Here is a 13,301-nt window from a genome sequence, read left to right on the forward strand (position 1 = left end):
ATAAACCAACTGTATGTTTATTTATTCTACTCCAACATATGATAGTTTATTAGGGAATAACTTACATTTTCCCATGCAAGGTTTGATCTTAAAAAAACATTTTTACTTCTAATTAGTGTAGAAAAAAATCGAATCAGAATTATAATTTTTTTTCTAGTTAACATGAATGACACATCCACACTTAAAATTAAACTTTGTTATTGAAATAACCATTTTAGAAAGTAAAATTACCACTCTAACTATATTATTTTATTTTTTAAAATTATTATATAACCTAAATTAATGAAAATTAAAAAGAATTTTTTAAATATCTAAATTATGTGAGAGACCTCTTATTTTCATTTCATTTCACTCTTATACTTTTTTCCTCTCTTCATATAAATAGAGGTAGTTTTATTGTAAAATATTAGGGTTTTTTTTCTTAAATTTTTAGGGTGGTTGGGAAATCCAATCATTTGGTTTTTAAAAACTCTTGTTTGAATCAATTGACCAAATTCAATTCAGTTGATCATATTTTGGAAATCTAGAATTTGATTTTACACAAAATTTTCAATTCCAAGTCACTCCACCTATTAGAGTAGGTGTTATAAACCCAGTCGCAATTCTTTTTAAAACAAACCTCCAGGGAAGTACTTTCTGAAAAGGCTAAGCCAATGCTTTCAAAGGAAGACATAAACAAACTAGCTCCAAAGAAACCAAATTCTAACAACATTTTTAGATTATTTCAGTCGTAATCCAAAAGTAAGAAATAACTGTTTTTTTTTTTTTTTTTTTAATATTTGATTATTAGCTTTCAAAATTTTAAATTAACAATAGTCTTTTCAAAATACACTGTTAGATTTTTTATTTATTTGTCTAGCAATCATAAATAGATTATATTTACTTATACTACAACAATCATAAGCTAAATCAAATATACACTAATTGATTATGATATAACCAATTACTTTTATAATGATAAATCATAATTATTATCCAAAAATACTAAGCTATGTCAAATGATGTGTGTGTTTAGTATAGTATAGTATATTTAATCTAGACTATTAGATTATGACATGTTTTGGATAGTTTATATGAATAATCTAATTATAGATTATAATCACATTTTTTGAATTATTAAATTTAATGTACTTTTTGCATATCTAATCCAAAAACTAAATTAAATATTAAGCATACTGAACATTTTAAAACAACTAATTAGCTGTTGATATTATTTGTTAAATAGTCATAATTTAATTATTATTATTCAAAATTTAACGATCATAAATTATACCATATAGTATCGGGTAATCAATTATTTTTATAATTATCATCTATAATCATAATCTGTTATAATCTATCAATATAATCTAATATTCATAAATTGTGTTAAATTATTAAATTCTTATACTTTAATTTTATTATGTAAAAATAGACATCTGAGGAAAGCCTCTCAACAAACATGTCCTAACTAAAGTATTATCTTGCCATAGAAAAGGAAAACAGAATTCCCAACAAATAAATTAAAGAATAAATAACAAAGCAAAAGTTATATTCTTTAATTTGTATGCTAGATTATCTTATAACCAATTATTTTTATAATCATAATTCATAATTATAATATAGCAATCTTATACTATGTTAAACAAGTGTGCCTATTTAGCATAGCTTATTGAATCCAAATTATTGGATTATGACATGTTTAAGATAAGTTATTTGAATAATCTAATTGTTGATTATAATCACATTTTTAGATGATTTAAGTCATAATCTATGCTATAAAACTATGTACACCTATAGATACTTAACTATCCAGATAATATATTTTATAATTAAGTAATTTTGAATTAAGGATAGTGTAATACCCAAAACTGATAATATTACTCTAATTTAAAAGCTAATAGGATAAACTTGTTTTTTTTTTAATTATTAGATTTAATGAACTTTCTAGTATCTAATCCAAAAGCTAAATTATTTACTGAAAATTTTAAGACAAATAATTAGCCTATTAGATAATTTGTCAAACAATCATAAGTGGATTATAATTACTCATAATCCAATAATTATAAATTGTATCAAATATTTTCATATAATCAATTATTCATAAAATTATAATTTATAATTATAATATAACAATTACAAGTCTAATTAATTAAATAACTAATTATTATATTCTCTATTTTATAAATAGATAAAATATGATGTAAACAAAGACTTCATAGGAAAGAAAACATCAACTTACAATCGATACTTATGGAGGAGATATAATAAATTACACAACTTTCTTTCCTTTTTTCTACTTCTGTCTTCAACACTCCATTTGTTACCATTGTTATTTCATTATTAGGGACAATATTTAATTTATCCCTTAATTTGATAAACCTCTCAATAGTAAAAATATCTACTATCTGAAAATTTGTAGGGACATACTGCACTCTTATCAAAATTTTTGCCACCTATTCTCTAACAAAATAAACATCAATTTTGATGCGCTTTATTCTGTTTTAGAAGACAGAACTAGAGGCTAACAGTCCTACACCATGGTTATCACAACATACCACTGCGTTTCCTATCTAGGGTATTTTTATTTTAGCAAAAAAATTTCTGAGCCAAGCAATTTTAGTTGTTGCTTGGTTGAGTGCTCTGTATTCAGACTCAATAGAGCCCAAGGAAACTATTCTTTCTTTTTTTGAACTCCATTAAATCAGGTTTTTTCCAAAGTAAACACAATAGCCTCCTATGGATCTCCTATCACCAACATCACCAGCCCAGTCAATATCAATGTAGGCTTCAATGTGCAAGATTAAAGATGGTTGGAAGAACAATTTATAGTTTAATGTCCCTTAAATATATCTTAATACCCTTTTGTATGCTTGCAATTGCATTTGAGTAAAGGCTTTTAGGAATTGACTTAATTTGTTCCCCACAAAGGCTAGATCATGTCTAGTCAGTACTAAATATTGTAGTGCCCCTATGGTGCTTCTGTATAAGGTAGAGCTATCAAACAGTTTATTGTCCTGTAGATGTAATCTAAAGCTAGCAGCTACTGGGGTGTTCGAGGCATTTGCCTTTAGCATTTGAGTTTTGAGTACCAAATCAGATGCATATTTTGACTGACATAATAACAACCCTTTTTCTGATCTATAAGCTTCCAAACCTAGGAAGTATTCTAACTCTCCTAAATCTTTTAATGCAAACTGAGTGTTTAGATCACTGATAAGATTTTGTAGATACTCTATTTTTTTCCTAATTAGCTTCCTAGGAAAACAATAATTAGATCACTGATAATAGTAAACAGACTGGGAGTACGTTTGTAGGAAAGGGTAAAGATCATGTTTTGGATCTTGTGACCATGATGGGTTGACTGACAATAAGATGGGTTTTGGTTTGATGAGGATTATTTTTCCTAGCTAAGGCATCATTCTCATTTCCAGTAGGTAAAGAAACCTCAAGTTGTACCACCAAACAAAGTATAATCTTTATAAACACCTAATGGTTGTATCTGTGTTGTGATTCAATGAAATTATGAGTGAGATCATCAGGAGGTTTTACGGTGTCATTTGTTTGCTAAGAAATCAAAAACCTAACATTCACTAGATATACCTAGTTGTATTTACTTACAAATAAAAGTGATGTTTATGATCTGCAAAAAAAAATAGGCAAGCTAAAGTGGTGAACCACACATTTTCTTTTTTACTTATAACCGTTGTTGATAAAAATTTGAAGAATTAGGGTGATTACTTGGCTTTTGTTGAATTTGTATATATTAGAAGTGTGCATACTGCAACAAAATATTCTCCTTTTGAGGTGGTTTATGGATTTAATCTTATAACACCACTTGATTTAGCACAACTTCCATCTAGCAAGTATGTTTGAATTGGGAAAAAAAAAAATATAGGTTGAATTGTTTAAAAATTTGTATAAGAGTTTAAAACAACAAATAGACAAGCGAATAGTTGCTTATGAGAAAGTGGCAAATAATGGAAGAAAACAAATTCCCTTTCACCATTAAACTTAATGTTTGAGTTTCAATGGAAGGTAGGAAAATGTCAATTTCAATTTTAGGGGTGGCAACTTGTCATTTTGGCATTCTTTGGGTAGGAAATAGTCCTTCTCTCATTAAAAACCCCTAATAATTGAAAAAAAAAAAAAATTAGTATTTTATCAAAAGTGGTTCACTCAAAATTGACATTGACTCCTTAGATGTAGAGACCAAAAACGAAGGAGTTAGAGCCTACATTAATCACGTTGCTCACTTGCTTGAAATGTTAGGAGTGAATGGGCTTCTTGGGTTAGAGTGACTGGAATATTTTCTTCTTTGGAGTTCCTTATATTGTTTCAAAGTCCTAATTAAATTCAATTTCTTGTTTTAAGAATCATAATTAATTTAGATTTATTATTTTAATTGTTTTTTATATTTAATTAGATTTGTTTCCATGTTTGTAGTTTTCCAATTTAGTTAAGGATAACATTCATTTTAATTGATAGGATTGTTGTTTTTTACAATTAGTCAGTGGTAGTGTTTATTTTATTTATTAGGAATCTTTGTTGTAATTCACGAATTAGTAATACTATATACACTAAGTTTTATATATTCAATTAAATATTTAAATAATATATTTTTATATTATTTAATATTATATTATTTTTAATTTAAAATCACTTAATTATATAATAATACATCATTTAAATATTTAATTAAATATTTAAATACTTTTATTATTAATGAATATTAGTAATAATAGGAGTCTTTACTGTCAAAAGAATCATATATTCTTACTTTTTGGCATTGTTTCCTATTTAACCAGTGGAGAAAAAACGTTTTAAATAGTAGTTTTTTTAAAAATAATTTCATAAAAAACAGTTTGCAATAGGATTAAATTCAAATTCAATTCAAATAAATCCAAAATAAGTTTAGCTAAAATGAACTCGAACTTAAGTTTGAGAATTTAATATTTTTAAACTTAAATTGAAGCTCAAATTTTAAAGTTATTTGACTCATTAAACTCATAAGTCTAAAAGAATTCGATATATAAACGATATCATTATAACTAAAATTTATTAAGAATGATGTTTTAATACCAAACTGAATGTAAAACTCAATTCAAACTCAATTCATTTAAAACAAATCAAACTTAAATACTTTTGAAATGAGTTCAACAAACTCGAGTTTTATTTCATACAAACTGAGTCAAGCACAAACTTGGGTTGAAGCTAATCATATCTTGTATAACACCTTAATTCTTATATATGCAATATATTAGTTTTAGTGATATTTTAATAACTAATTCTTACCATTCAGTCTTCTTCTCTCCTCGTGTATAGCGAATTAAACTAGCTTTTTTTCTTGCTTGTGACGAATTAAACTAGTGAATTCATGGCAGATTTATAACGTCAATAAACTTATAAAGAATCTAATAATCCTGCATATTATTACTCATGAAACACAACTGGGGCCAAAAGTACCGAAACTGGTTACTTCGAATACAAAACCTTCCTGGTTTCTTATCATATAAAATTTCCTTCATCTTCAAGAACAATTGGCAGCAACACTACACCAGCAAACCCCTTCCTGGTTTCTTATCATATAAAATTAAATCGAATCAATAGTTGCTGACTCACCTGTTTATGACGATTGAGAAATGTAGTCCAGAGAAATTAGAATATGGTGCACCCAAAAAACCAAAAACGCCTCTATGATCAAAACTTTGGCAGCCATGGTGATGCATTCAACTGTACCTAGACTTATGTACGTAAGAATCTCTCATTTCAATTCAGGCAACCTTTCAAAATCATTGACTGTTAATAAGATTATGAATACTATACGAGAACAAGACAATAACTGAATTCTTACTTTATTGAATCTATAATTTCTTCAACCTGTACATCAGTGCCTCTATAGATTTTTGAATCCTGGATTCATTTGTCTGCTTCACTTCTTGAGATGCCTTGTGTAGATACTGAATCCCACGCCCTAAACTGGCAATGGAGGGAGCTGCAGGTAAAGATTCAGCAACACATTCAATCCCATCTCCATACAAAAGCAATCCAGCACAAGTTGCAACACTACCCCCAAATGTTACCCATGGTAGGACACCAATTGGTCGTACCCGCCGTTTTCTCATTATTTCATAGAATGCTGTTCTCATGGCTGAAAAACTGGTCTTCTCAACTGAGGCTATGACACTGTGGGCAACCGTCCGGATTTTCTCAGCAGAAGCTGCTGCCTTCAAGACGGATGTTGTATTTGATCCAGAAGTTGCAAGTCCTGGAGCCACAACTTTAGTCTTGCCAACAGCTATTGCCAGTGCCTTCTGGGTTTGCGTCAGAAAAAGTTTGAGTGAAACAGGAGTTTTAAATGATACAACCTTCATGAAGGTTGATGCCGGAAGAAGTTTAGAAAAAGAGGAAACCCCTAAAACAGCTGTTGCTCCAGCACCCACAGCCACAACAGGTTTATTAGATAATAATCGCTTCCTATCCACATAATTTGAAGTTTCCCCATCACCTTCGTAGTTTGCAATCGGCTCTGTAATTAAATCTTTGACCTTATCAGGAACAGGAGTGTTCCAATGTTTCCTAAGCCCAGCTAAACAACTAGCATCAACCACTGCCACCATAGTCTTGAACTCCTTGGCTTGACTCTGAAGAGACTGTGCAAGGAGAGCATGTGACTTATCTTCAACTGGAAGTTCAGAAAATTCAATTTTGGGTGAATTGGAATCCCTCAATTTATTGATGGGCAGCCGACCAGCATTGTTAAGAGCAATTCTCAGCCCCTCAACAGCAATTCGAAAGGTGTGAACTTCAGAAATAACCTGAGTATCCACAGCTTTCCCTCTATTCACATCATTGAGCATCTTTTGTGCAAGGGCTAGAGCCCTCGTCATTGACGGGAGATAACCGAATATATCATGCAAATCCAAAAGTAAAGGATAAATAGATTGTGCAAATGTTGGAATTGCATAATTGCGCCTCAACAGAACTTCTTTTGACCCTGTGTCAAAATTAGAATTAGCAGGCCCCGATTTCAACTCTAACAAATCCATATTTGAAGATAACAACCTCACCATCTGCAACTCAACATCATTAGTAAGTTGAAACCTTCTAGAACTTGATGACACAACTGAACCTACTGTCTGAGGAACCAAACTATTAACTAAACCTTGAATCTTATTCCCTGAATCCACTTCCTTACAAGAGTTATCTCCACCAGGGTCTCTAACCATCGACGATTCAAGCATCACAAATGATGAACCGACCTCCTTGGCAGCCCTCTTAGCAGCCAAGAAAGGTCCATGAAAACTAACCCCAAAAATCTCCCTCAAAACCAAGTTCCCAGCCATATTTTCATACACTTCCCTATTAATCTTATCAACAAAACATCGTTTCAGCACTCCAAACAAAGAAGTAGGAACTGACTCACCATCAATATGTCCTAATTCAATCTCCTCATCCCGAACACTCACTTGAGCTACCACGGCATCAGGTCGGACTTCCCTAATAAGACACTCAGCATCTAAAGCTGATCTCTCAGATAAATTCTGGGCACAAAGTATATACACCACAGATTTCGATTCAGGTTCTCTAATCGCAAAAACAAACCTTTTTGTATGTTCCGGTATCGAAAGTTGGCGTACCAACTCATCAGAAGCTCTCAAATCATCAAATTTCAATAACGAAAACGGCCACAGGTTTTGCAGTTTAGAAACCAACCCAAGTGCCATTACAATCACATTAACGTCACCAAACCTTCTATAAACCACAAATTAAAAAAAATAAATAAACAAAGTGTACAACATCAAAGCCTATCCTTCATTTATTAAGCAAATATGAGAAATAAATCAAGGTCAAAACCCTAAAGTAAAATTTTCGCAATCAATTTTAACACAAACACAAAGAAGATACTTTTTTATTAAAATTGAAACAGAAGATATAGAAATTGAATCAAACAAAAACTGATTCAATGCAATTTCGAATGAATACCTGATGAGATTGAAGAAAAACCACTTCCATGAATTTTCTACACGATCAAGTCCCGAATCGTCACTGTGGCGTTCTAAGTTAAAGAAAGAACCGGGTTTTGCTCGCTTCTGCGTTAACTGGAATTAAAAATGGTAAGACACGGGAAATTTCCTGGGCCAGGACCCGGGCTTTTTAATTGAAAAATAAATTTAAAATTAAAAAAAAAAATCACTTTCTCAGAGTCTAAAAGCCGTCCAAACTCGGTAATTTAGAGAGGGTAAGATAGACTTTTTATATCTTCTTAAACTAAAACATAAAATAGAAGTTTAATAAAAATAAAAATTAAACATCTTTAAATTTATACCAAATGAAACACCGCAAACCAACAACCAAAAACTTTCTTTTAACCATGAATAACGCCAGTGGCATAATGGGCCTAAATGTGTATAGCACATGTTATGACCAATGTTATAAGCATACAATTTTGATTATATAATTAGATAAATAAATTATTTATTATTATATAATTAATTATTATTTTATTATTAATTTAAAATCTCTTAATTATATGATAATATATTATTTATATAACTAATAATATATTTAAAAGTATATATATATATATAGTTTTATTATTAGGTTAAAAGGCACAACAATAAAACCACCGCAAATGCCATAAAAGAAATCGTTTGGGCTTAGTTTAGTTGAGCAATCTTGTGGCCTGGGCAATTTAACTTGGTGGTGGCAGTATGTTCGGTGAGAGTATGGGTGGGTTTGACTCAAATTTAGCTCACAATTTGAATGAAAATTCTCATAATCAAATTTGATCTGATTGCAATTTAAGGATTTGAGTAGTTTTTATAAACGAGTCGAGTTGAAGTTAGGTTTTATTTGATTTAGATAAACTCATAAGTTCAATTCAAAGTTTTTTTTTCTATCTAAGTTGTTTGTTGAGTTTGAACCAATTCAAATCAAATATATTTTTAATCTTAGTACGAGTTTAAATATCCACCTTTAAGAGTATACTTGGATCAAATGCAAACTTGAGTAGCTTGCAAGTAAAACTTAAACTTTGATTTTATATAATGAGTCAAACTCAAGCTTAAAAAATTTGTGCTCTTCAATGTAGAGTTGATTTTAAGCTATTCTCTATAATTGATTTAAGGCAAGCTCGAGCATACCTTCATCTTAGCTCGATCAAATCAAATCCAATCCATACCTAAGTGGGAGAAAGATAGGATGGCATGAAAATGGGACAGGAAATTCGTGACGCAAGTCAGGTAGCGGAGGAGACTTGTTTAATTCCCTTTTGAAAAAAAATAAAGAAGATTCAATTCTTGAAAGAAATGTATTGAAGCAAGCACAAGCAAGAGATATAATTGTGTTTTACTCTCTTCCATGCTTGGCGTATTTTTGATTAAATTGAGGGAGTTACAACATCGTCCTCCTCACATAAATTTTTGGCTATTTTTAATCCGTTAAAGCCCTGGTAATAAGCAAAACCCAGGCTTCAAAAGAAGCCAGCCAGCGGCCAAGAATCAGGGTAAATTTGTGGCTCTTAATTCATTCTTAGAGTTCGTAAAGACAAGGAATTTTCATGGAGTTTTGATCAACATAGAGGTAAGCTTTGTTATCTTCTAACGAAATTTTGCTGCATACCTTCCGGTTTAAATATTTTTTAATCATAAATGAAACATCTGTTATAAGGGAGATGCATAGTGAAAATGGCTCAACAATCGTTGAAATTTTCATGAATGAACACAATACACAGATCCTGTTGCGGAGATGGCATCTTATACTGCAATGGGAGTAAATGGGTTGTAACTGAGTTTCCTGCCACTGTCACCAGATATTTTAGTATGTATTATGCACAATCAAGCAAAGCTGTGAACTAAATTCATCCACTAGAAGCTTGGGACATAACCATTTTGTTTTTAGATTGCAGGAAATCCATGTTCTGACCCAATGCCAATTTGACATATAATACTACCTAGAACAGCTAACATTTCACCAGAAAAGCAACCTCACCCATTGCCTGATGAAGCGAAAATTTGCTGATGAGAGACTATCTGCTGTGGCCAGTATTACCACTTCAGTTGGCAATGGCCCCAGCCCATTCGCAGCCTCAGATCAGGGTCTAGTACTCATGCTGCTCCTCCTCCTACATGAAGCTCAATTTGGCATTTCCAACCTTCAGAAATTCGGAGTTTCTCTAGTGGATGTCATGGTACTGTGTTTTCTCTCTCTGTGATCTTTTAAAAAAATGGCTTCTCATACAGACTTGTAACTTCTTCATCTTCTCTGTTGTTTAGATGTTGGCATCCAGAGGTTGATTTGCGTGGCTTATGGAACTGAATATATGCCCCGCAACCTTCCCAAGGATTGTAATTAGAGCATCTAATCAACATGCAAATATAGTTTACAACTTACCATTTTTTTTCCTTCCTTATTTTGTTCATTCTTTTAATTCTTAGAAAGAAAGAGAGATTTTACCAACTGGTGTCATGAAGCATCAGGATTCAGCTAAACTAAATTGCAAGAAACTTTTTAAGTCTCATGAAATTCAAAAGTATTCACATTCATAACCTGTTAACAAAAATCCACTTTAGATTAAACTTACAAATTTCCAACAAAACCCATTTCACATGGCAAGTGCCTGAGCTAAAAGCAAAATGCCATTGTCTCTCAACTAGAGAATCCAAAGAAAACCCTCTTAATTCTGCTTCGAGTTTTTAAAACTTGGATTTTGATTCAGAAAAACAGAGAGTGCCTCACATAAACTTGAGAAATTTTTATCCTTTCTCACAACCAAAATGCTTGATTTCGAATTTAGCAAACCGGTAAACGAAATAATAAACATAAAACAAAAAAACAAGCTGGAAGAAGTAGTAGATATAGGGGGCTCAGATTCAGCTCTGAAAGTGAAACCTTAAGAAGTTCAATGGCTGCAACGTGGAGTCATCTCCGGGTTGCCCCGCCAAGAAACGGGTCTCAGAGAGTTCAACTCAAAGCCTGAAACATTCGTCACAGCCTCATTACATTCAACTTCCGAAGAAGAGAGAAAGAAAGAGAGACAGTGTCAACTTCAGAAACCTCAGTTTAGTGTACTGATATCTGTTTCAGGTCCAGAAAAAATAAATAAATAAATAAAAGAAGTTTTACCGTATAAGGAGGCTCAGATTCGCCTTTTATCAAAGAAGGATTGAAACTTTACCCACATGGGAGCAACAAGAAGTACTTTTTAAAGATACCCAGAAGCTGCCGCGCCATGAGGTACAAAGATCTTCAATCGTCTGATTTTTTGAGTTTATTTCAGAATGAATCATCACAGCCTCATCAGAGTGACTGAGATTAAGATTGAGAGCGAGAGAGAGCGAGTTTTGTTTCTCTGTTGAAATAATCCTTAAAGAAGTGAAAATTGTGCAATCACTGGCTTCACTATCCATCAGAGAGAAGGAGCAGCTGACACTTGTTCCTTCTCTGAGAAGCAAAGCCTCATATCCAGACTTTTCTTCTCTTTCATTTGCTCTCTCTCGTCTCTGACTTAATCTCATGATCTAGGGTTTGGTTTCTATAATTTCTTAACCAAATCGTAGTAATAGGAAAGTCTCAGCAAAGAAGAAGAAGATAAAGACGGAACTGTGACCTAATGGTTGCAGCTTTTTATTTCATTCACCAACTGGCCCTTGGTACAAGTCTCTCTATTACAAAATTAGCCTCTGGTGTTTTTTCGTTTTTTTAAACCATAAAACTAAAATATTTAGTTTTAAATATTTAAGTTATATAAAATTATATTTATATCAAATTTATCAGAGTTTAAAAATAAATTTGGCTCAAACAATTCAAATCAAGCTTGATTCAAGCGAATTTTAACTCAAACTTGAATGTAAAAGTTAAATATTTTAGAGTTTAAGCTCAAGTATTAAAGGTATTTAACTTGTCAAACTTATAACATTAAAAAATTTAATATAAATCAATTAAAATAATGTCATTTTGACTAATATATATTAACACAATGTTATTTTGATAATTTTTCCTCAATTAAAGTATCAAGTAAAGCCCAAAGCTAGACTTGGCTCAACATTGTAGCTAAATTCGAACTCAAATCCCCTCAAGCGAACCAAGCTTTTTGAGTGAAATTCAATAAGTTTGAGTTTAACTCAATTCAAATTTAGTTCTAAAATAATATATTATTATATAATTAATTGATTATGAATTAAAAATAAAATAATATCTAATTATAAGATAACCCATCATTTGAATGTCAAAATGGGACAAAAAATTGGACACACATGCATATCTTTTGCCCTTTTTTCTATTATAGCTAGAGAATAGACTGTAAATTCATTAGTAAACCCTGAAGTTTAACCTCTGAACCTAACCCTAAACATTACCCAATTGGCACGTGTCTAGTTCGATTAAGCTAATACTACCTATTAGATGTGACACATAAAAATAGGATTGATGCCTTTTATCTCAACACACTCGAAAAAAAAAAATTATAATGTATAAATAAAATAAGGAAAATTAAAGTGATTGGCCAAAAACAAAGGAGGTTCAAGCAAAATTGTCTATAAATTTAAGGATTAAGCGAAAATGTCCTGCTTTTCTACTATAACCAAAATGTTTTATACATAAAGCAAAAATTTTATATATTCCTTTCTAAATTTCCCTGGCATGGCATTTTTCAAAGAAATTACAAGTCTCTCATAAGTCTTCCACAACATGGCATTTTTCGATGAATTTTCATGATTTCCAACAATAAAAAATGACAAAAAAAGTTAGTACATTATCTCTAATCTTATTTGAATTAATTTATTATTAAGATTATTATAATTTGATGAAGATTTTGAGCGTTAAATGTTTAGAGTTTTGATTTTAAACAATATATACAATGTGTTGATTCTTGATTGTTTTGGTTGAAATTTTTTAAGGCTATTGTATTATAGAATGTGTAGATTTAATTTGTGTTAAAATTAGAGGCTGAAATGATGATTTTTGGCAAAAAAATACTTTTGTTTTGTTGGTGATTTGCCCGAAGGGACCCCTAAATTCTCGAAGCTGAATTAAATCTACCTTGAACTTAAAACAATGCCCGTGGGATGGAAGGGAGATTTCATTTTTTCAATATAAGGGCCTAGGAGGGGCAAGTGGAAAATTTTACAGTAACCTAAAACTACAGGGCTTGTTAGGAGATTAGAAAATTGATAAGGGGGTAAATTGATATTTTTCACGTCCAAAGTTTTTTGACTTGTGGTTTTAAATTTTATATCTGATTTTTTTATTTTAGGATTTTTTGATATGTAGTTTTTGAATTTGATGTCCAATTCTTGATTTTTGTGCTTTTTTAGGGTTGT

At 31.1% G+C, this 13,301-nt stretch overlaps 1 protein-coding gene and 1 long non-coding RNA gene across 8 annotated transcripts; both read right to left on the reverse strand.

Annotated features, from left to right (window-relative positions):
• Positions 1–5,382: 5,382 nt before the first annotated feature.
• On the reverse strand, positions 5,383–8,126 carry LOC123221840. Of its 7 annotated transcripts, XR_006503299.1 has the most exons (4): positions 7,966–8,126; positions 5,834–7,734; positions 5,602–5,712; positions 5,383–5,531 (listed from the first exon to the last, which is right to left on the reverse strand). XR_006503299.1 is itself a non-coding variant. In XM_044644768.1 (3 exons), exon 2 carries the CDS (start codon positions 7,704–7,706, stop codon positions 5,844–5,846), a length of 1,863 nt encoding a protein of 620 aa, XP_044500703.1. In that variant the 5' UTR covers positions 7,707–7,734; positions 7,966–8,126; the 3' UTR covers positions 5,383–5,712; positions 5,834–5,843. The 7 variants fall into 7 exon arrangements, 5 of the variants coding, with proteins under 5 accessions (XP_044500703.1, XP_044500701.1, XP_044500700.1 ...); XM_044644768.1 differs by having other exon boundaries at positions 5,383–5,712; XM_044644766.1 differs by having other exon boundaries at positions 5,383–5,718.
• Positions 8,127–9,669: 1,543 nt separating this feature from the next.
• LOC123220373 lies at positions 9,670–11,630 on the reverse strand. The gene is made up of 2 exons (XR_006503038.1): positions 11,107–11,630; positions 9,670–10,956 (listed from the first exon to the last, which is right to left on the reverse strand). It is a non-coding gene; the product is annotated as an uncharacterized LOC123220373 (long non-coding RNA).
• Between the last annotated feature and the right edge of the window lie 1,671 nt (positions 11,631–13,301).

The sequence above is a fragment of the Mangifera indica genome, chromosome 7, assembly GCF_011075055.1.
Source record: "Mangifera indica cultivar Alphonso chromosome 7, CATAS_Mindica_2.1, whole genome shotgun sequence".
In the NCBI taxonomy this organism is placed as follows: Eukaryota; Viridiplantae; Streptophyta; class Magnoliopsida; order Sapindales; family Anacardiaceae; genus Mangifera; species Mangifera indica.

Bases quoted from the DNA above. Each gene is read 5' to 3' on its own strand.
- LOC123221840 (XM_044644768.1), bottom strand. From the start codon at position 7,706: ATGGCACTTGGGTTGGTTTCTAAACTGCAAAACCTGTGGCCGTTTTCG.